This window comes from Asterias amurensis, chromosome 1, assembly GCF_032118995.1.
Source record: "Asterias amurensis chromosome 1, ASM3211899v1".
Classification (NCBI taxonomy): Eukaryota; Metazoa; Echinodermata; class Asteroidea; order Forcipulatida; family Asteriidae; genus Asterias; species Asterias amurensis.
Genome location: NC_092648.1, coordinates 31733419 through 31757544, shown reverse-complemented (window position 1 = coordinate 31757544; position 24126 = coordinate 31733419). Strand labels below are relative to the sequence as shown.

At 36.1% G+C, this 24126-nt stretch overlaps 1 protein-coding gene across 1 annotated transcript in view; it reads right to left on the bottom strand.

Moving 5' to 3' along the window:
- Nucleotides 1–86: 86 nt before the first annotated feature.
- LOC139936899 (sodium/potassium/calcium exchanger 4-like) overlaps nucleotides 87–24126 on the bottom strand; it is a 55796-nt gene continuing 31756 nt past the window's right edge. Inside the window, exons 5-18 of the mRNA XM_071931719.1 lie at nucleotides 22210–22294; nucleotides 21445–21548; nucleotides 20470–20570; nucleotides 19184–19237; nucleotides 16879–16994; nucleotides 14330–14414; nucleotides 13093–13189; nucleotides 11636–11751; nucleotides 9999–10075; nucleotides 8632–8719; nucleotides 7536–7729; nucleotides 6819–6931; nucleotides 4525–4590; nucleotides 87–3895 (exon numbers count right to left, since the gene is read on the bottom strand). Coding sequence (XP_071787820.1) covers nucleotides 3749–3895; nucleotides 4525–4590; nucleotides 6819–6931; nucleotides 7536–7729; nucleotides 8632–8719; nucleotides 9999–10075; nucleotides 11636–11751; nucleotides 13093–13189; nucleotides 14330–14414; nucleotides 16879–16994; nucleotides 19184–19237; nucleotides 20470–20570; nucleotides 21445–21548; nucleotides 22210–22294 — 1443 coding nt within the window. The 3' untranslated portion in view covers nucleotides 87–3748. The remainder of the gene's footprint in view (nucleotides 3896–4524; nucleotides 4591–6818; nucleotides 6932–7535; nucleotides 7730–8631; nucleotides 8720–9998; nucleotides 10076–11635; nucleotides 11752–13092; nucleotides 13190–14329; nucleotides 14415–16878; nucleotides 16995–19183; nucleotides 19238–20469; nucleotides 20571–21444; nucleotides 21549–22209; nucleotides 22295–24126) is intronic.

Below are 24126 nucleotides of genomic sequence, written 5' to 3'. Positions count from 1 at the left end.
ATTATAATTAATATACAATTAGACGGCAGTTTTTTATAAGCATTATTTTAGATTACTATTTCAAATCAAAAGCAACACACTCAATCTTTATAGAAACTAACTTGTTTTTATTAGATCAAAACTTAAAACAAATTAGTTGCCTCTCTCCAATGTATTTTCTACCTGTTTTGGTATCAATGTCTTTCAACATATTTATACATTTTTTCTTCCACAAAGATTTAAAGACGACAGGTAGTTTACTGGTATCATATCAAACTTGGAAGCTTCTGGTGACAATAGATGAAAAGCAAACAGAAAACATTGTCCACCAGGGGCAGATTTCATTGAAAACACAAACCATAAATAGGAAGGTTTGTATTAGGCATAATTTCTAATTGCCAAATCTGAGATTAGATGAAAAATCAATCAAGTCTGGTGTTCTTTCGCAAACCGTTTTTGTTTCTCTTCTCAAAACACACAAGTTTGTTTGAAGGACATGTGGTTAAAACGATGGTGATTTTTGTTCATCTTGTTATTGTACTTTAAAGGCAATGGACACTATTGGTAACTACTCAAAATAACTATTAGCATAAAACCTTACTTGATAACGAGTAATGGGGAGAGGTTGAAAGTATAAAACATTCCGAGAAACAGCTCCCGCTGAGGTGACGTAGTTTTTGAGAAAGAAGTAATTTTCAAGACCTCAGATTTAGAATTTGAGGTCTCGAAATCAAGCATCTGAAAGCACACAACTACGTGTGACAAGGGTGTTTTTTCTTTCATAGTTATCTCGCAACTCCGACGACCAATCAAGCTCAAATTTTCACAGGTTTGGTATTTTATGCATAATGTTAAGATACACCAAGTGAGAATACTGGTCTTTGACAATTACCAATAGTGTCTACTGTCTTTAAAAGAAAACAATCCGGAACACACGCCTTTATGATGACACGTAAGATCATTGGTTGCCCAATAAATCTTCCTTCAATAGTATAGCAGAAGTCATTGAGATGTTCGCTTTTTTTTTTGCTCTCAATATAAATATTCTTTAATTTCTGTCTTTTTGCTGTTAATAAATATTCTTTCCTTTCTGTCTCATATTGTAAAAAGGATACATATTCCTTTTTCATATCAATCATACCATTTTATATACAAGCAGAATGAGGGGAGAAATTGCAAGAAAAAATAGAGAAAAAATAAAATGAATTGCACCTCATTGATTAGTGACGCATAAATAAAGTTTACGCTCTTCACTAACAAAACAAAAAATACAAATTTAATTTTGAGTTGACCAATGGTAAATTATTATTTCCCCTCAACTTATACATAAATCTCTTTAAAGTTTACAATAAAGTCACAGTGGTAGAACCAGTGTAATGGGTTGGGAGTCTACCCCAGGCAAAATCGATCCAAGTGCCAAACTCTCTTTTTCTCCTGGTCACAACTCCTACCCTGTTTTCAATTGACAATGCTGTTAACAAGCAGTATTCAGCGGGATGTAGAAATACTGTAGGCACCTGACCAATAAAACAGTCCTGGGGTGGATTTCACAAAGAGTTAGGACTAGTCTTATCTCGAGTTAGGACCAGTTACTCGTCCTAACTTAGGACTATCCATGTATTTTGTATATCTCCTAACTCTTTGTGAAATCTACCCCAGAGGATGTAATGTCCTGTGACCAACGTGGACATGTTACAAAATTAAATATTTTTAAACATGGCAATTTTTAACTATAATTTGTTGTTTTCTTGTTGGATGAACACATTTGGAAATCATTAATTACCATCTTAAATCCCTGTTTTCAATCTTTGAAAAGTCTCAAAGAAGATCTCAAGATTTGTAGATGCAGACAACGTGCTCATTGAGCGAACATCATTTGAAACTAACAATATTCACATCAAACGCTTTCATGTTTAAAATTCTGACTTCAATTTCACTCAATTTGAATAATATTATTTGCATTAACAGTAACGTCTGCATTTGAGGTGATTATACAAAAATTCTATACATCTTTGGGAAAACAAGTCCACAATTTCATAACCTTTTGCCATAATTATTAGGTCATCACATTTTCACTAAGAGAACTTCCCTGGATAACCGGTACGCATATTTTACATGAAGCAAGCTTTCAGTTACTTGACAAATTGTGATACTAGACGTTGAAAGATGCTGCACCATATTGTCATAACCAATGATAACATTCCAAACTTCAACATTTTCCTAGCTCCTTTTCAACAAGCCCACTCGAAAACAACCAAAGCTCACAAACTGACAATTCCGTGTTTACATTTTACAATATCAAAAAACAGTGCATAATATATGTATAATATTCACCACAGAAGATCAACTTCAAAATGGCGCCTCATAGAGTACTCTAAGATACAGATTGGATCCTGGATACAAAAAAATGCAAAGTTTTAAAAATGGTTTTCATCAAATTTAATATTACAATCTCTTGCAAACATTCACAATTGTGTTACTACGACAAACATTGATTTTGAAATGTGTTATTTCAAATACAATTCTTTTTTTCTTTTTTATACATGTACAAGTAAACTCTTCTTGTATTTGTGGGTTCTACTCTCAGTCTAATGAATGAATCTGCAAAGTTATTTGACTTGTAAGATTGTATCGTCCTCCAAATCCCAAATGCTGTCTTATGAGGTAGTCTTGTTGACTTTTTCCCTAGGATTGTCAAAAAGTTAGATTCAGCTTAACTAGACTAGCAAAGATAAGTTCATTCAACCAAGACTATTGCGGTTAATGAGGGTTCTTAAAACAGCTAAATAATGGTGTTCCATTTAGAAAATGTGCTCCCAAATGGATGGTTTGATTGTGTCACCCAAATCACAGCTGCTATGACAACATAATTATGCTTACCAGAATGAGTATACTGGCCAAGACACCATGACACACGTACAATTTACGACAGACAATTTTAAGCAACATTTCTAGCTCAAGCAGCTCTGTGTCATTGGACCCAGGTCTCTAAAATGCTTTAAAGCCATTGGACACTTTCAGTAAAAAGTATTGTCCAAAGGCCTACACTTTGTGTATCACAGCTTATATATAAAATAAAATAAAAAACCTGTGAAAATTTAGGCTCAATCGGTCATCAGAGTCGGGAGAGGATAACAGGAAAACCCACCCTTGTTTCCGTCTTGACATGTGTTTAAAATAAATCTGTAATTCTCGATATCGAGAATCGATAATTGTTTTAAATGTTTTCTCAAAAAGTAAAGCATTTCATGGAATAATATTTCAAGAGAAGTCTTTCAACATTACCTTCTGTAAACCCTGTAAGTTATTTGTAAATCTGTGAACTTTTTTTTTGTTCCGAAAGTGTCCAATGGCTTTAAAAGGATTAAAGCAGGAGCTGTAGCATCGTTCAAGAGGAACATAAATTTAAGAGGGGCAGAAATCCTGGCATTCGGTATGAAACCTTGTAACACTACCGTGTGAAACAATTAGTTGTAGGTAAATCATTCAAAAGCAGAAACTATTACAGCAGTGGTGGAGCACACTTAAAAGTTAGGGGCGGGAAATTTATTTTTAATCACATCCACGTGCCATGAGCATGGCTAGTCTTTAATCATTTTGTTAAGTAAAACGATTAGATATCTTGGTAGAAAGTGGGAGGCTACCTTTCCAAAGGTGGGGTAGGAGGCAACAGCCGCCCTGGATCGGCCGCCCATGTGTCTTAAATCAAGAAGCCAGGTAATCTTAAACTTGTTGCTGTAGGATCGGAGAGTTCAGCAACCAAGTGTTTTCAGAGTCCGCACACCGGGGGATTGACATACCCAAAGATGTTGAGCTCTACCAAGATGGAGAGAGTGAGGAAGACGGCATAGAAACAAAATAGAATCACTCCAAGACGCTTTGTTAACCTCCACTTGTGGAAATGTATTGTACCGACCTATTATAGAAGACAGAAATATTGAAAAGGATGAGTGAAACTGACAGAGAATTCACAGTTTACAAACTTTTATATTTTTTTCCCCTTCTCGTCCCACCCATCAACCCTGATTTTCTATTTTTAAATATCTACAAGTATTGCCTATTCAAAATACTCAAATATTTTCTGTTATGTTTGGGTTATTTTGTTCAGTGTCTTATCCTAAATAAGGCTTCCCCAACACAAGCAACTGCTTATATGGGTTTTTCTCTATTAACCCTAATTAGTTGTTTTATTACTTCTTGATTAAATGTTAATTTGTATGCCTCAGTTATGCCTAAATAAATGTTGCTGAATTTAATTGAATTGTAACATATAGCCTATTCAGTATACCCTGTACTGAACAACAAAGTAAAGCAGATTTGTTTAGATACAATTTTTCCCAGCTCATGATATTGCAATGACTTTTCTTGACTTCCAGAATGCAACTTTGTAATTGGAAACTTTGTTTTCTACCTTTTGTCTATCCATTCTCAGAATTTTCTATAAAATATATTTATTGCTATAAATGCACTACAAATACTTGTTGTTACAATTATGATTGAAGTAATATGGGGGGGGGGGAGGGGGTTCTGTACCCCCAGACTTACAGTGAGTGCAACCGTTGCAAAAAGAAAGACTACAGAGTACACAAGACCACGGCTGTTAATTTTCACCTGTAGAAATGAAAATGAAAATCAAATCATTCAAAATTAGTTTAAATTAGATAAGATTAGATTTCATTTATTTTCCAAATTTTAAAAAATGTAGAGGTTCAATTTCCACAAGCAAATGGGTAATTATATATTAAACTAAACTACATACGCGTACAGCACAACACACAGTAAAAAGACAAGCATTTAATACAAACAAATACTTTAAGGTACCTCCTCTACAATTGTTCACCCATACCATACAACCATACCTAGCTTATCTTACAGATTTATATAATACAAAACTTTTCATTAAAAAGAGAGGCTTATCTGGAATAATATCAAAATTGTCTGATAACCTTGGAACTAGCAAATGAACTTTATCAGGGTGCATCCATCAACAAAATACAAAAACATAGCAAACCTGTGAAACTTAAAAAATGAATACTCTGTCCTGCCCCCCCCCCCCCCCCATCCCACAATGGCTTGAATTGGGCCTTCATTTCAAAATATTTTCAACTACCCCTGTGTCGCGACGGGCGCCAATACCCCAAATTCAACCCCACAATATTTGTTTTTATATTCCTGGTTACGGGGCCTGCTGTTCATGTTACACCTAATCTGCTCCCTAAATATTGCAGCTTACATTGTGTTGTGCACATCCAATGAATTATTATAAAACCAAATCCAGGACTAGACATTGAATCAATCTTTTTCTATGAATAAAAACAAACAATCAATATAACGTCAATAGCTCACAGCGAAGTGTGTTCAATGTTGTTGAAAAACAATTATCTGAACAAATTGATTAAATTTACGGACCAGTCTTTTATACAGAGTGCAATACTGTTGGAGCTTCAACACTATCATTAACCATTATGCACACTTAACAGACAGTGGCTTCTATGATTCACCCTTAAAGACACTGGACACTGTTGGTAATTGTCAAAGTCTTCTCACTTGGTGCATCTCTACATATGCATCAAATAACAAACCTGTGAAAATTTGAGCTAATTGGTCGTCGAAGTTGCGAGATATATGAAAGAAAAAAACACCCTTGTCACACGAAGTTGTGTGCTTTCAGATGCTTGGTTTCGAGACCTCAAATTCTAAATCTGAGGTCTCAAAATCAAATTCGTGGAAAATTACTTCTTTCTTGAAAACTACATCACTTCTGAGGGAGCTGGTTCTCACAATGTTATCATCCTCTCCTCATTACAGGAATCAAGAAAGGTTTTATAATTATAGTTATTTTGAGTAATTACCAACAGTGTCCACTGCCTTTAAAGCCATTGGACACTTTCGGTAAACAGTATTGTACAAGGCCCACACTTTGTGTATCACAACTTCTATATAAAATAACAAACCTGTGAAAATTTAGGCTCAATCGGTCATCGGAGTCGGGAGAAAATAACGGGAAAACCCACCCTTGTTTCCAACACGTTTCCTCGTGTCATGACATGTGTTCAAAACAAATTCGTAATTCTCGCTATCGAGAATTGATATTGTTTTAAGGTTTTCTCAAAAAGTAAAGCATTTCATGGAATAATATTTCAAGAGAAGTCTTTCACCATTACCTTCTGTAAACCCTGTAAGTTATTTGTAAATCTGTGAACTTTTTTTCTGTACCGAAAGTGTAGAATGGCTTTAAGCACACTGTCATAGGAAATACATTTAGCTAGTGTGAATGGTCTGTATTTTGAAACCCCTATGTTCCGACAACCCTATGTTCCGAAAAAACTGGTAATACACTCTATAGGGTAATGGTAAGGATTAGGGTTAGGAAAATATACTGGGGGCATCAGAACATAAGGATGTCGGAACATAGGGGTGTGACCGAGCTGATTTGCCTTTGAGGAATTACATAAGAAAATGGAAATTGTTTATGAATTTGCCGTTTGCTCCTCCTTGAAGCCTCCAAAATAAAAACCACTGTGTCAGTTAAGTAGCCAGGAGTCGATTTCACAAAGAGTTAGGACTCGTCTTATCTCGAGTTAGGAAGAGTAACTCGAACTAACTTAGGATTAATCTTAAGGTCTGCATGCTACAGTGCAGGGTTGGGACTCGTCCTAAGTCCTAAGATTAGTCTTAAGTTAGGAAGAGTTTTGTGAAATCGACGGCTGGTGATTAAAAGTGGGCGGCCATTTAGTTTTAGAGCTGGAAGTATCAATAGAAATTGCAAGCTCAGGACCCATGTGCCCACATTCGACAGACTGACTCACCAAAAATGATATTGAATCGACAAAACTTACCACTGATCCATAATCAACAAATGTTGTCTTGATAAACCACGGAAGGGCAAGTCCAAGTAAGACATCAAAGACATTGCTGCCAATGCTGTTGGACACTGCCATATCTCCTAGACCTTTAAGTGAAAAACATGAATGAGAACAGTAACTAGCAGGCCGTAGGAAGCTCCGAGACATTGGTCGGGCCATTTCATGGGAAGCGAAGTTCAGAGCTGTCAATGCAAACGCGAGGTGTGAAGCCATTATGGCGCGGGGTCCGGGGCCTGCTTAAGGGGTGGCTACATAACATGGGAACTAAGGACGGCATGATTTAAAACTTATTTTCAAAAATTAGTTGCCTTGATATACAATACTAAAAATTGGGGGAGACTTCTAAGTTCTAAAAAGTAGATCAGTCTCCTGATGATGACTAGAGCAGGCTATAATCAAAACATTGAGACCAATAATTAGTTACTTCGCGGCAGTAAAGTAAATTATGAGTTCCCCTGGATCAAGTAGCTAAGTATAGGAGTCCCAGCCCATTTCCCTACATACCCCAAGGTAGTACTTATTCTTTCTAGAACTCTGAAATCCGACTTAACAGTAATAGAGTAACAGTTAACACAATCTAAGAAAAGACAACCTGCCAAAGCAAAGTAGAAATAATTCCACGGTGTTCCTGCAAACCAAAATATTTTACAGCATTTACAAAAACACTAGGTATAACAATTTCTTTATTACCTTGTCTTGCTACTATAAGACTGGCCATGGCATCCGGCACACTTGTTCCAGCAGCCAGAAATGCAATACCCATCACAGTGTCGGGGATGCGCAGTGTGAACCCGATTAGCGCCACCATCCACACCATGATATACGAGAACAATGCAATCCACACAATGGACATGAAGAACGTCACCATATACCAGTGTTCAAATCTATTTAAAAAAAAAAAATACATGAAGAAGCACAAAGAAAAAAGTAAGCAAAATTTTTTATCCACTCAATGGACATGAAGAACGTCACCATAAACCAGTGTTCAAATCTAAACAAACAAAAATATGAAGAAAAAAAAACAAAGAAAAAAGTATACGCAAAAATGTTCATACAAAAAACTTGAAGAGTGAGTCATGATAGTGGTAACAAGCAACAAGCTTCAGTTCTATAAAAACTCCATTTTCTAAAATGCTTGAATGTCTGAGTAGTCTAACTCAGCAGGTTTCAGTTCTAATGACTGATTATCACTAGAACCCCCTCGACATCACATAAGCTACAATCCCCAGGCAGATACTGCATTGATGTCCTTCAGGAATGATGATTAACTTTAAGCACTTCTCTTCACCCAGGAGTAGGGCCTAATTGGGTAGACCACTGTGAGGACAGAGTTCTCGATTCAGACTAATGCCCTACTTACTCAGCAGCACAGGCTGCATACTCCCCAGGGAGCTCAGACGGTTTAAAGAAAAAATAAATAGTTTGTCCAATGAAGGTGTTGTAATATTAATGCACTATGAGCGATTATAGTCTACACCAACGCTATTTCAATGGTTATTAATGTTTTAGAGATCATTCATTCATGTCATATGGTCACCATCATGAGTACCGTACCGGTAATATTTTGTATTTTTTTGACATGGGGTGCGGACAAAATAATACAAAAGGAGTTGCTGTTTAAAATGTAGTTAATATATTGGGGAAAACAATGAATATTTTTTATTTCAGAAGTCTTTTGTGGCAACTATTGTCCCTCAAAGATTTAAACTATACACATTTTGATGATAAACAGAAAACCTAGGATGATTTTTTCCCAGAAATTTATTATCTTCAAAGACAGTTATACCTTTTCCTTCGGCAGTCAGGAATTGTGAAGAATAGTAATGTAGACAGAGGCAAGCAAACCAACCATCTTATCACAGGTAATACACCATCTGGAATAAAGCAACGGTGTTGATGTTAGAATATAATTTGAAACAATCATACCATTGTGTTTTCTGCACTCTAAAACAATGGACCGATCCGGCCTATCAATCAAACTGTGCGCGTTCACCCATTTGACCAATCACAGCAATGATTGTGGTTGGACAAACTCGGCCACGCGTGCGCGTATATTTGGCACGCGCGGCAGAATCGTGCAGAATGTCATTGGGAGTGTTCGTACACGTGTCTTGCTCACGTGCGCGGTGGGCGGAGCTTAGTGGAAAGCCGGAACGGTCCATTATCCCTGATGAGAAAATTATTCGACCTTTACATCAAATTAACAAACATTACATAACAGTAAGTTTTACCATAACAGTACAAAAATACTACAAGCCACAATACTCTGTTAAGATTGAGCATTTAGGAATTGGTTCAGTGATTTCTTTCAAGCCTTTCTCAGCGGACCCCGGTTCGAATCCCGGACAGGAGCCTTGCATGTGGATTGGGTTTTCAGAACCTGACTGAACCTATTTGTGGTTTTCTTCTCACATCTAAAACCGAACTTTTCTACAATATCTTCTACACACAGGTATCTATACAGACCTATGGGTAACAGTGCTTTATTTACTTTGGAGGGTTTATTTCATTTCATTTATTTTTGTTGTGAAGCCAAGGAATCTCAGAAAAGTGAACTTAAACACCTAGGCAAGAACCCAAATAGAGAGAAGACAAGAAATGAAGTTTCAGTTAAGGTTGTTTGAGTAAAACCACAGCCTTCTACCGCTGATGACAACAATTTTATGTGTCTGGTAATCTTGCACCATCACATAATATAGCCCTAATCTCGCTAGAGACCTGCCGTCGATTTCACAAAACTCTTCCTAACTTAAGACTAATCTTAGGACTTAGGACGAGTCCCAACCCTGCACTGTAGCATGCAGACCTTAAGATTAATTCTAAGTTAGGACGAGTTACTCGTCCTAACTCGAGATAAGACGAGTCCTAACTCTTTGTGAAATCGACGGCAGACACACACACTAAGATTCTTTTGCCATGTAAGGGTATTGAAAATGATCCCTATTTAATATTTGCATCATACCCACAAAAATCCAGCTATTTTCAGCTTAAATTGTTTTTTTTAACCCCCTCCTAATAAAATTCTTGTATCCACCACTCTAATTGGCAAGCCTTTAAATGCTTTTTGGGGCAATTTTTTTAATGGGTGTCACCAGCAGTACTACTCCAGTTAAGCTGTACCGAATTTACAATTAGTTTGCTGAATGGACTTACCAGGGACGGAACAAAGTCCATCTGGGGCATCCACTTCCATCACTTTGATTTCCTCATCTGGATCTTCACACTGAATACTGTACAAAAAACACAATCATATAAATCGCCAAAAATATTGTTTGCTTTCCTTCATACAGCAAAACATGCTAATGTCAGAAATTGACAGTTGGTTCAATAACACACTTTGATTGATAAAATAATAATTGCGTCAGAGATAAGAATTATTTTATTACACAAATTGTATAACTGTACACTCCGTACTTTCTGGGTCTTGCAGGGAAAACACTCCACGAGTGGGATCAAACCCACGAACACAATATAGTGCACGTCGCTAATTACGGGATTCAAACTGGCCTCTTGACACCAGGCACACTAGGTGGTGTACTGCTGGTATAAACCATCTGATTCATTAGAATGCAGGAGTCATGGGTTGGAATCCTACCTGAGTAACATTTGAACTGTTTTTATAAGGACTCAAAAAGTACTGCGTATGTAGTTCTCATTGATATTAATCAAGAAATTAATCAAATATTACCCTAAGGTGCCGTTCGGTCACCACTACATATCTAATGGGACCTTTGAACAAGTACATTGCTCTTTTTATTGTTGATTGTATAACTTGTATCCTTTTTAAAGGCAGTGTACACTATTGGTAATTACTCAAAATATTTATTAGCATAAAACATTACTTGATAACAAGTAATGGGGAGAGGTTGATAGTATAAAACATTGTGAGAAATGGCTCCCTCTGAAGTGACATAGTTTTCAAGAAAGAAGTAATTTTCCACCAATTTGATTTTGAGACCTTTAGAATTTGAGGTCTCGAAATCAAGCATCTGAAAGCACCAAACTTAAGGGTGATTTTTCTTTCATTATTATCTTGCAACTTCAACGACCTACTGAGTTCAAATTTTCACAGGTTTGTTGTTTTGTGCATATGTTGAGATACACCAAGTGAGTAGACTGGTCTTCGACGATATTACCATAAGTGTCCAGTATCTTTTAGTCAACTTTTTATTACAGGTATTTACAAGTATTTTAGGAGTTGAGGAAGTTGTGAAACATTTGACTTAAAGGAATTCTAAAGGAAATATTTTAGTGTAGAAAAAAAGTAAACAAATTAATTTGTTTGTCATTAACACGGAAATGGTTATTTTTGACTAGAAAAACAACAAAAAAACACAAAATCTCTTGGAGATTAACTGAGACTGTTTTTAAGTGTTCAACAACAATTTGTTTTCATTCATCCCTTGCTTTTTCTGACTGAATTCTGCTCCTCTATTTTCACTTCTTTCCACCCAACCGCTTCTATACACTATCATACTTGTATGTGTGCGATGTGTTGTCACTGGATCCCTTTGGTAGTTGTCAAAGACAACTATTCTCACTTTTAGTATCCCATAATACATAAAATGACAAATCTGTGAAAATGACTCAATTGCTCATTGAAGTTGCATAAAAAAAAAAAACAATTGTTGCACTAACTTGTGTGCTTTCAGGTGCCTAAAAAAGGCTCCAGTCCTGAAGTCTTTGAGTGAGGTGTTACCTCTTTCTCAAAAAAACTATGTTACTTCTAAGTCAGTTAAGCAACAACTAGTAATTCTATTTGTAAAAACCAAACAAGAACAACAACATACCTTTCTGATTTGTCCGATAAATGTGGTTGACCCAGGGCTCCGTTGGAGTTAGCGGGAGTACCCTTTTTGAATGCGGCAAATTCAGCCTCTTTCTGCTGCTCCTGCAAGTGCTTTTGCTGTTTTGAAAAGAGAGACAAATAATCAATTATTGTTTATAATTATTGAGAAGGTTAGAAATAATATTATGATGTGAGAGAAATAAAGTATAACAGCATTTTAGCAAATTTGACAAATTTTCTCAAATATCTCTTGCAGCTTCATTGTGGTCATACTGCAACCTACAGCAGAATCAAAACATATGCTTTTTTCAAATCATAATTTAAATGATCGAGTTTGTTACAGAAAATAACAGCGGTCCTTGATTCGAGTGCTCTTAAGATAACAGTGCCTCCTACATAAAGGCTTAAGAGTAAACAACTCAAACTATAAGTTGGTTGTAACTGTCAGAGTTCAAATTAAGCATCTAGTAAAATCATGTTACAAATCTTGCATCATATAATCAATTTTGTTTTGTCAGTTGCACCTTTTCCGCAAAAGATTTATGTTCTCTCCTGGCCAATAGCACTTAACTTGAATGCTAAAAATAGAAGCTCATTACTCAGGATCTCAGACATTCCCAGACGTGTCAAATTTCATTATTGTGTCACACACATAAATGCCAAAGTTTTATGTTTACTTGTGTGTACTGACAGTGACTGCACCTCTGCCGCCTGGCACACAGATATGGTGATCACGTGAGCGTACTCTCTTTATGTAAAAGAGTGGGGGAAAAAAACTTGTTTTGTTCACCATGTATACCACTCTTGCAAAGAGCCTAATGGTGGACAAAGAGTGAAAGACGGATACTTTTGGCTCGATTTGGAGTGAAGTTCGTTCCAATTTCCCTCAGAAAGAGTGATATAGAGTGACTGCCACTCTTTTAAAAGAGCAAAAATGCCATCATTCAGACAAGAGAGTGAAATTTTCACCCTTTTACAGAGAGAAGAAAGTTTGATACCCTAGTTTTTTTTGAGTGTTTTTGTGACATCATTATAGTGCAGAGGAGTGCTTTTCCTGACCCTGCACAACATAAAATCAATACTGCATCGGGGTATACTCACACTGCACTTTTGTGTGTTATGCCACACTACAGCAATTTAGCAATAGTTCCTAATTGCTAAATTGTAGCATGGTTGTAAAATTTTACAAAATGTACCTCGTGTGAAAGGACAAACAATTCGTACTGTTCCAGGTCTGTTGTAAACAATCTTTACAATTGTTACATTGTACAACCATGCTAAAATTAAGCAAGGGACCCCAGTTAAATTGCTGTCGTGTGAAAAGGGCTTAAGACAGTTTGGCAGATATTTTTATACATTTTATGATAGACTTCTTACAATGCATTGTAGACAACCAATTGACAGCTCAAGTACATAAAACAACGAAGCATAATAAGATAATATCTAAAGGACACTGACCTCTGTTATGACGAGCCAGCATGCTGTCCTCATACGGGTCCGAGCAGGAAACTGCTTGGTCAACATCAATCTAAGCCCAGCATCAGGGAACGTTAATCTATAGGCGGGAAGACAAAACCCAAACAAAATTAGCCATCTTTTAATTGCATTATACAACAGAAAAACAACAGCTTTTATCAAATTCAACCTTTGTAAAAATCTCACCGTCTGGCTTCTAAATGTCAACTTGAAAATTAGTTTACTACGATAAATTAGATATGGAATGCCATACTCAATGTATTTATCAGTTTGTCGTCTCTAGAGAGCTTTTAGTGAAATGGCTTATTGCAAAGTCTCTGAGGTAGACAAAAGATAAATAGATAAAAGGTTTGGAAATGATTGCACATCACTTTTATGTCTTCAGTTCAAATAAGCAGTAAAAACAAATTGCTTTTTACACTTTCTCAATTTATTGAGCTTGAAATATCACCAGCTGTTTTCAGTCCCTGTGGCCACCCAAAACAACATTTAAAGAAGACCATATTAATGCTAAAAGTAATAACAATACCGAGCATGTTTAAAGCGCATCTGAAAAAGTGACTTAGGCTTAGGCCTACATCAAGCAGAGATAAAAACCAAGATAGGAAATCAAAGGACAATAACCAAGTATCTAGCAAAATGCTAGCAAAACACTTCAAAAGAAAACAAGCTTTTAAAAAAAGGATAGTGTCAACAAATTAAATGCAATAGTAAAATAAATATAAAAATTTACAAGGCATGAAACTGCAGTAAAATTAAAAACATGTACAGTGTTTAGCTTGATACTAATTCTAAAATGTCAAGGATATTTCACTGGGGGTAGGGGAAATTGAAAATCTGGAATTCACTTGTCTTGAATTTACTTTAATTCACATATGAGAACAATTAATAATGAGAAGATTTTCCAAATATTTCTATGAGCTAAATAGTTTGACAGAGAATTTATGAGGTTCCATCGGCATTTAATAATGATTTTAGGGCTTTCCTGAATTGAAAAAGAGGAAGTTCTTGAGGTAAAAACCCACCACAAAAAACAACTAGAATGCACTGATTTATTAACAGTGTCTCATTCTCAACTGGTTTTTTTAGTGTAACATTTACCTCTTTGGTTTATTCACAGTGGCTCATTCTTAAGTGGGCTTTTTTAGTGTAATATACCTCTTTGGTTTTTTAACAGTGGCTCACTCTTAACTGGGCATTCTTAGTGTAATTACAATACCTCTTTGGTGACCCGTCTTCTGCTGATTGAGATGTCTGTGTATCACCATTGGCAGTATCTTCCTTGTCCGTTTTCAGCGGAGTAACTGAACAGAAAAAACAACATTAACAATTGGAAATTACCTTTCAAAGAGTGTTTATCAATAACATTTAAAGTATATAATGTGTCCTTTAAATACTTTTGATCAAAGGTGCATAACTCTTGTTAAAAACGCAGAGAATGGAAAAAAAGAAACAAGACGGGTCACCAGGCCAGTGCCCAAACCAAAGATGGGAACGTGCGTCAGTCCCACAAACAGCAAACTAAAAATAACTTATAACAAAATACATAATATTTACCAGGGGCCAATTTCACCTAGAGCTAAACATGATCTTTTAAAACTGCAAATCAATCGTAGCTGCTAAGTAAGTGTGGTGTCACAATACAAATCACTATGGTAATACTGACAATTTGTCTTGTGATAAATATTATTGCTTTGAGAAATCAGCCCCTGGCCTAAATGTAATTGTAATCAGTTATTTTTAGTTCTTAGGCCTATCCCTGCTGGCATCGGTAATGTTTTGATCTTTTCAGGAGACAGACGCTTTTTATAACCCTATGACTCTGTTCCATTAAGCACCGTTAAATGTCATGGACCCAGCAAAATCATACAAAACTTGAAAACTCAAAACGCAGGGTATTTATTTTTGGCACTGTGCCAGCACTGTATACTTCAATGTAAAATATGGCAGTTCAAAATGTGGCTGTTCATGCAAACTGAGAACTGTAATTTTTGTGAAATTGTCCTTGTGGTATCTTGAGGCTATACTCTTTTATGACTTGACACTTGGTGGAAATGTTGATACCATTGATAATGATAACATCCAAAATGTGTTAAACACAGATTTTCCAAAATGATTTTTGTTTTAAGATTTGCCTTTCTGAAAACAGTGACGTCTATTAAAGCCATTGGACCCTTTCGGTACAGAAAAAAAAAAAGTTCACAGATTTGCAAATAACTTACAGGGTTTACAGAAATATTGTTCCATGAAATGCTTTACTTTTTGAGAAAACAGTAAAACAATATCAATTCTCATTAAGGCCATTGGACCCTTTCGGTTCAGAAAAAAAAAAAAAAGAGTTCACAGATTTACAAATAACTTACAGGGTTTACAGAAGGCAATGGTGAAAGACTGCTCTTGAAATATTATTCCATGAAATGCTTTACTTTTTGAGAAAACAGCAAAACAATATAAATTCTCGTTAACAAGAATTACGGAGTTATTTTAAACACATGTCATGACACGGCGAAACGCGCGGATACAAGGGTGGGTTTTCCCGTTATTTTCTCCCGACTCGGATGACCGATTAAGCCCAAATTTTCACAGGTTTGTTATTTGATATAGAAGTTGTGATACACGAAGTGTGGGCCTTGGATAATACTGTTTACCGAAAGGGTCCAATGGCTATAAATAAATGTGCTTTAAATAGTGGTGAAGGAGTCAAAGGAATAATTTGCATTTCCGTTGTTAAGACCAACAAACATCTAGTTGGAATTTTACAATGCTTTAAAAAAAGAAATTCCTAACTATAAGGGGAGGGGGCCTAAAGTTACTTTAGTTGTTATATTTTCCCATTACTATTTAGTTGTTTGTGTTTGGGGTTTGGTGGTTTTGTTTGTGGGTAGGAGACTTTCCAAGAAAAACAATAAACAAAAGACTGAACGAGAAAAAGTAAGAAGTTAAATAGACAGATCTAAGGCCTCCCCCGAAAGAATTCAAACGTCAGATTATTGGTTTTTCCTCCTCTAACTGTACTTAAACTTATTATTTATAGTTATTTTATTGCTGTATTTTTTCATTTCTTGTTTTTCTGTTGTTGGTGGGAGAGTTTCCAGAAAAAAACAATTAACAAAACTGAACTAATGCTATCAGGCAGAGTTTGTTAAAACATGAAGCTTATGGGTCCCATGACTGAATCACAACATCCGGAGTGTTGAGAAATTGAAGTACCCTGTTCAAGCTTCAGATTATTGAGTGTTTTCAACATTATGTTTATATAGGAAGTACTGAGTATACAGTGCTAACACACATCGGTGTATGGGTAAAACACAAAATTAATATTCTTTATCCCCGATGCAAATTTAACATCTCTTATATCGTTGCGGTACCCGCTGCCAAAACATAGGATTTGAACTGCCTCTAGCTACCGGGCAACCTCGGTAGTCTAGTTGGTAAGACACTGCTCTAGAATTGCAAGGGTCGTGGGTTCGAATCCCACCCGAGTAAATTAATGCCTGTGATATTTTTTCACAGGACTCGGGGAAAGTACTGAGTGTACAGTGCTAACACACATCAGTGTATGGGTAAAAAACAAAATTAATGTTTATATAGTTATTTTATTGTTACATGTTTTCATTTCTTGTATTTGTTTGTCTGTTGTGGCTGAGAGACATTCCCAGAAAAACAATTAACAAAACCGAACTCAAAAGCTATTAGGAAGAGTTCCTAATATGACAATGGGTCCCATGACAGAATATTAACGTCTGGACTGTTGATAAATTTACTTACCCTGTTCAAGCTGGATAGAGCTTCTGTTGTTGCATTTCTCAAGCCTCTTGGCGACTTTCTTGGCCTTCCTCTTGTCTTGCTTCCGACTAATGTTTCGATAGATCTTTGGATTCAACCTAAACCGACAGGAAATTGACAAAAAAGAAAACATCTTCTGTTCAATAACAACAAGTTGAGCTGAACGGGTTATTAATGCAGTACCTTGGGATAAAATAGGGAGACTGCCAACAAAGGGCTACATTAGCTCAGTTTATTTATTTTATTTATTTTAAATCTTCGGACAAAATTCTTTGTTGGCAGGGGCCGTCAAGGTTAAGGCAAAAGTTTTAAAAACTGTCATCAAAGCGATGTGCCCTCCCAGACCCCTTCAACAAAAAACATACATGTTTATAAAAATACAGAAAATAAAAGCATGAATTTAAAAAATATAGACAATAACATAGAGTTAATAGAGTGTCGGCACGTTAATCCAGAGGCTGTTGGTTCAAATCTTGATCTAGTAAACTTGTCCTTGTTCAACTCCAAATAAAACAAATACTGCAGTCAGTTTCTCTTGTGGCTACAACTTGATATTAAAATGCTAGCGTTCATAATTCCAATGCCACTATCTGAGTGCTAGTTCAAGCACATGTTTGTTTTCAGTGTGTCCTCACTGTCTTTATTTTGTTCTTTGTCACTATGTGTTTTTTCTTCAATTGCAACCCCCCCCCTCCCCCCCCCCCCCACTGACAAACCCCTACTCATCAATTCAAAGAAACCAAAACCCATCGACTTAAAGGTCAAATAGTAAGATCCCCTTGTGGTTTGATAGAATCAGTATCTATTAATGCTTTTATACGAAAGAAGCTTGACAAAAATGGGTAAAAGTGTATTGCTTCTCAATCCGCCTAAATCATGTTGTGTTCATATATTAGTCAGAAGCTCAAAGATTATTTTGCGTCATCTGCTATTGTCGATTGTACGCAGTTAACGCATTATTTTTTGTTGCCACTTTGTCCCTCTTCATCCAGTCATCAACCAAATTCTACTCACATTGAATCTTATTCAAAAGACCTACATCTTTTGAAGAGTACAAACGAATTCTTTGTAAAAGCAAATAACCATGTGAAATAGATATGTTTGAGCTGAATGCATGGAGAGAAAAACGCAAAAGGTTGAACTCTTCTGACTTGCCCTCATTAACAGCACAAAAGGATCAATTTCACAACTTGATATTGCCTCACACAACCATTGACATATCTTTACTTTTATAAGGTTTTGCTCAAACTATTCTGATTAACAATTCTAGTTTTAAAAACTACAAAGAATCTCAAAGCCATTAAACCCACAAATTGTTTTTTAAATTTTGCCAAATAAGAAATGCATCAACACACTGTAATAAACAAAAACCATAGAGATATCCACGCGACTATATTTTGGTCTATAAGAAATGGCGGTCATCTAATTCTTTTGACCATAACACTCTCTCCCCCCCTCCCCCCACAAGATGCAAAATGTCAAAATACAACAACAACTATTATGTGGGAATGAGAGGGGGTAGATCTCAGTAAATGCCTACCAGCAACCAAAGTAAATCTGTCTGAGATGATGTGGCTTTCTGACTGTGGGTCTTCCTGCAACAAACACCGTCCATTGAGAATACCAAGCACGGCGGGGGGATCCTATTTTCAACCCCTACCCTCTCGAGACAAGCCTGCGTCCTCGTAAACACATAGTTTCCAATCTTTTCTACTGGATAAAAATGTTTGCCGTTCTCAACACTTGGCTAGTTCCTGATACCCTTTTATAAATGTCAGACTAGGTCTAACACATTTTTGTTGTTTTGTAGGGGATCTTTCCTGTCGGACTAGTAAGAGCTTTTTTTTTACTCTTGAGAAAACTGTCTGGATTTGAGGCATGCTTGAATCAGCAATTTAATTAATTTTCAGGATACATCTACACATTTTTGTAGACAGAGATTGTTACAATTATCCACGAGAAGAATTCACTTCTTAAACTACTCAATTTCAGTTTTCCTTATTGTATTTTCCTCATATTTTGATGATAACGGCTCAAGTTACCAAGTAGCACTAAGATCATTTTTCACCAATTTATATTCCTATTTTAGAAATTATAAGAATCATAGGGTATAAAAAGCATTTTCCAAAGCCTACTTGCCTTTACTGAAGACCAGTTGTAATTATCACATGTATTGATACTTCGCTATTGTAACTTTCAAAGGATTTTCTTATCATCAACACAAAATATGGTAAATGCTTTACGATTTTGTTTCTCTTTGAAAGATTTCACTCTTTTGTTTACTTACCACATTAGGAAGATATAACCAGCATACATTGACAGCATCAGTAAAGCTTCATACCTGCATCAAGAAGAGATAATAATAATAAAAATAATGAGAACTAATAAAGTGCACAAATCCATAAAAGTGCTCATGGCGCTAAAATACAAACAATGACATTAAAATAATGCACAATAACAAAAATTAAAACGTAAGCCTAAGTTGAGAGAAATCTAGAATATGTGGTATAGAATACAATACAAATGCAACATTTAAGAAAACATCAAAGAGACCATACAAAACTATTTTGAAACTTTGCATGGTGGGAGAATACAATCAGGAGAAGGGTTTTTTGTTATTTGCGGTAGCATCGTATGTAAATTAGTTTTGAGCAGAGGTGGTTCTGAGAAAAAACCGTGGTTGAGAACTCATTGCTTCGATCAATACGCTCATTGAGTCGCCAACTACTGATTCAGCTCAGACCCACTGCTACTCACAGCTAGTTTAGTTGTACAACCACAACTAGTTTCTGAATTGGCAAGAAACTGGATGATTCATCCCACAGCACCACACACAAATTGTTATGAATAAAAGCAACCCTAATTTTGCTCTCACAATTTCTACAAACACTGTTAGAGAATTATTATATCTCATATCATAGATTGGAAACAAGTGGACAACGTAAACGCATCATTTTCCTAAACAAATAAGCGTTTTACATGTTTAAGGTTTTAATATAAAGAGGTGCTCACTCACATTGCATGTACTTGCACTGCCAAATCTTTGTTTTAACTTTACATTGGAAATTTGATGGAGGTCAATTTATATTTCCACTTTGGCCCAGCATTTCTTCACCAATCAACCAACATATACAAATTTCAGGGCCCATGTCATCCAAATCACCTCCAGTTGGAAGTCAATAACCCCCCAGTTCAAAACTGGGCAACACTGTTAAACTGTATCCCTTTTCTTTGGCTCTTAAATCTGTCTAGAATAGAATATTTTGAGAAGCTAATACAAATAATAAATGAGGTCGTCGATCTGTTTTCTGTGGGGTGCACCCATAGAGTCTACAGACCGTATTGAATATGATGTCATCGTTCAAATATCTGCCCTACAACATGGCGTCTGAGTGCGTGTGCGTACGTTTGCGCGTGCAGGTGCCTAAGAAATCAACCGGGAATGCTGCGTGCTGCGTGTTTCATTGATGTACGCGTTTGGACACACATACGGTTTGCCCTACAAGATGGCAACTTTCATAGCAAAAAAAGGGTTATTCAAAAAGGGGTTAGTGGAGTAGTTCAAATACTGACCATGTAACTTTTCCGTCATAGATTACACACATCAGTGTTAGTACTGATATAGAATAGACCACAGTGTCTCTTGCCATCGGCCACCATGTTAGCGGTACAACCTGACAACAAAAAAGTGTAATCAAGAAAGGTCAATAAAGTAGTAGGTGAAAAAGGTGTCTTTGATGCAACAAAGAGACATCAACAGCAATGAAAATAATTGGCTAAAGTGAATGAGCAAAGCTCTGCTGTAAACAATCTTATAACACTCACTAAGGACAAGGCATTGTTCAAGTTGATTCCGTTCTTGTACTCTTATTGAGCCATACACATAAGCGCCACAGAATGACATTTAGAAACTTCAATCTCTACCTTTCGTTCACATAATTTTTATTTGCGAATAATATTAGCGAATGTCTGAAAAGACACATTTACAAAAAGGATACACTTTCATGTTGCTTAGTAACAACAGATGAGCATAAAATGAGGAATAATGTATGTATAGGCACTTAAAAAATGATCCGTATGGCTTCCTGTTTTGACTTCAATTATTTGATCGCGTCCTTAACTGGCACTTCAAATTGGTTAATTTTTAAATCGCTTTCATCTACCAATCCTGCCCTGTGAAACATCACCCTACCGTTTACAGAGATGGTCATACCGCTCATAACAGCAGTATTATAGAGATGGAGGTATAAAGTCAGACATTCTCCCTATCTACACCAGTTACAATTAACTGAATAGTGTAAAAACTTCCAACCTCAAAAAAACAACACAAAAATACCCAGCAAACTTAACAATTAATCGTTCACCAATCTTATTTCATTTGGCTGACTCATTTTATGATTCAACTGAAAATATTTTGAGTTCTTTGCAGTTTTATTCAAGGATAATGAACTCTCGACAACTCCGTTATATGACAATCTCAACTCCCATTTTAAATTATCAGTGGGTGAGGATACTGTCAGTAGAATATCCCTCAGAGAAGTGATTTACCTGTCCAGCAAATAAACCGCATAGGCCTATAATGACCAGGATATTGAAGACTGCTGATCCAACTATAGTCCCTACTCCCACATCTCCCTTGGCGATGAAAACACCTGCAAATACACAATAGAGAAGGAAAGCACTCATTGCAGTATGCAACCAAACTTGTTACTATATGTAATCAGCAGTTTATAGCAATAGAAATCTTTTTTTTTTTTTTTTTTGGGTGGGGGGGGGGGGGGGTTGAAGAGTCCCGGGATTTCTGTTGAATATTGGATGATTTTTACTTTGAGTAGGTCGTAGTAAAATGGATGGAGGAAAAAGTCAGTGCTCCTTTTGATGTTGTTGTTTTCATTTTATTCCATGTATGATAAGAATAAGTATTGTCATTTATAGTTAATGAAATATTTTATTGATTTGTGCAATATCACAGATGTTATACCAAACCTTGAGAGATTGGCTGTTACCAGCTTAGCGCGTATACACCAAGCTTGTTGTCCCTCTGCTGAATTCCCATATTGGGAAGATCAACTTTACACACAGACAGACAAATAAACAAATACTTTATAGGGTAGATTCGCATACCATGCATCAATATATGGAGAGATCTGATTTGAATTTCGAAAAGGAAAAGAAAATAATCTCGAAGACTTACATTTATTTTTGCTGATACAAATTCTGAAGGGAAAACAATTTTAAAAAGAATTTTATTTTAGTGTGTCGATCTTATCTTAATATAGCTTTTTGACAAGAGCTTTATTTTCATAGCCTTACCGATAATGGATGTGAAGAGCTCTGGAGCCGAGCTGCCTGCTGCCATGAATGTGGCTCCCGCAACATCATGGGAGAAACCCAGACGCTGTGTAAAGACAAACAATTAAAAGACAGTTCATGAGAAATGGATGGTAAGAAATACCATAAACAAAGCGTCAGTTTGGGATGATGCTTGGCTCCAATGAGGATTGCTAGAAGTCTGTCTTGAAGGTTACAAAGTTAAGAAGTGAAAAGAAACTGACTCTTTAGGTTTAAACCTTTGAACTGGACACCTTTGGTAATTGTCAAAGACTAGTATTCTCACTTTGTGTATCCCAGCATATGCATAAAATAACAAACCTGTGAACATTTTTACTCAGTTGGTCATGCAAGTTGCAAGAGAATAATAAATAAAAAACATTTGTTGCACAAATTTGTGTGCCTCCAGTTGCTTAAAAAGGGCTTTAAGGCCAGAAGTATTTTAATATTTGAGTGAGAAATAAACCTCTTTCTCAAACACTATGTTACTTCAGAGGGAGCCGTTTCTTACAAGGTTTTGTACTGTCAACAACTCTCCATTGCTTGTTACCAAGTAATTTTTTTTTTTTTTTTAGTATTTACCAAAAGGTTTCAGTGCCTTTAATGCAAGTATCAAACTGCCAGTACGTTGTAATAATATTGGATTGCACAAAAAAAACATTGATTGAAATGGTGCCATTTTGTGAAACAGGAAAAAGGCAAGGCTACTCTTATCATGCTCTTTATATAGTTCTGAAAAATGTGAACTTCAAACGAAGGTTCGTGATTCAATAAATACAATGCTATACAATCACTTTAGAAACACGGGTTTGGAGGGACTCAGCATATTGTATTTGTATATAGATTACAATAGAATGGAATACACATTAATGGAAACATTTCCTGGAATGTGTGTCAATAACTTTCAAAACATCCTGCCTAGAAGTTTTGTGTTCATATTTTTTCCCCTGTTGCTGTCGGAGTGTTTGTCCCCTTTCCGGAGTGTGGGATTATATGTTTTCATCATTTTGTCATTCGTATTTTCCCTTTTTTTTTTGGCGAAACATGTGAGAGAAAAAAAAATTGCGAAACATATTGAGCTTTTCCATACAAATGAAAAATCTCGCTTGATCTTTAAGAGTCTGGCAGTTTCAAAACGAACATGGTATGCCTACAAAAAAGACGAAAAAAAAAGAATGAAATGAATATATTTGCAAACGAAAAAAACCCACTAAAAATCAATTCTGTGATTTGCAGCTTTGGCCATAGGAGGAAGGATGCTGTGTTAGAGCAGGTGTTTTGTTGCTAATGTTGCTATGGTAACACCATATAAGATATCACCCATTGATCCTGCTCATTTCCTCTTTTGCTCTTCTTTGGTTGGAGTGGGTGGTTGGGGGTGGGGGGTATGAAGGGTCACATTAGAGACACAATAGATCAATATTGATGTTCATTTCCAGAGATCGTCAGACTCATGATAGAAATGAGACGTCTTCCTGAGTTGGAAGGATCACAATGTACTCATGAATTTGCGACGGCTTTCCTGTTCATTTTGTCCAAGCATTCAACAAATTGCAAGAACCAATGGTTTGTATCAAAGTAACTGCAGCCATTTGGTTTTGTGAAAAAATCTGCGTCCAGCCTATTTTTCAAGAAAAAAAAAAACACTTTTTGCTGTGTGTTTTGATCATCAAAGGTAAAGTTCAATTTTGCAAGAGAGGGGGGTCCTCATGAAAGCGGGCGAAAAAATTACAAGTCTCCTATGGTTGCTTCGCCTCATAAAACCTGTATTTATAAGCTGCACCGAATTTGATATTCAGACACGGTGCATTATAAATCTTAAGATAAGATTCAGGGACAAAAATGTATTTTTTCTTATCTACATAGGTCCCTAAATTATAAATAGCAAAATATAACACG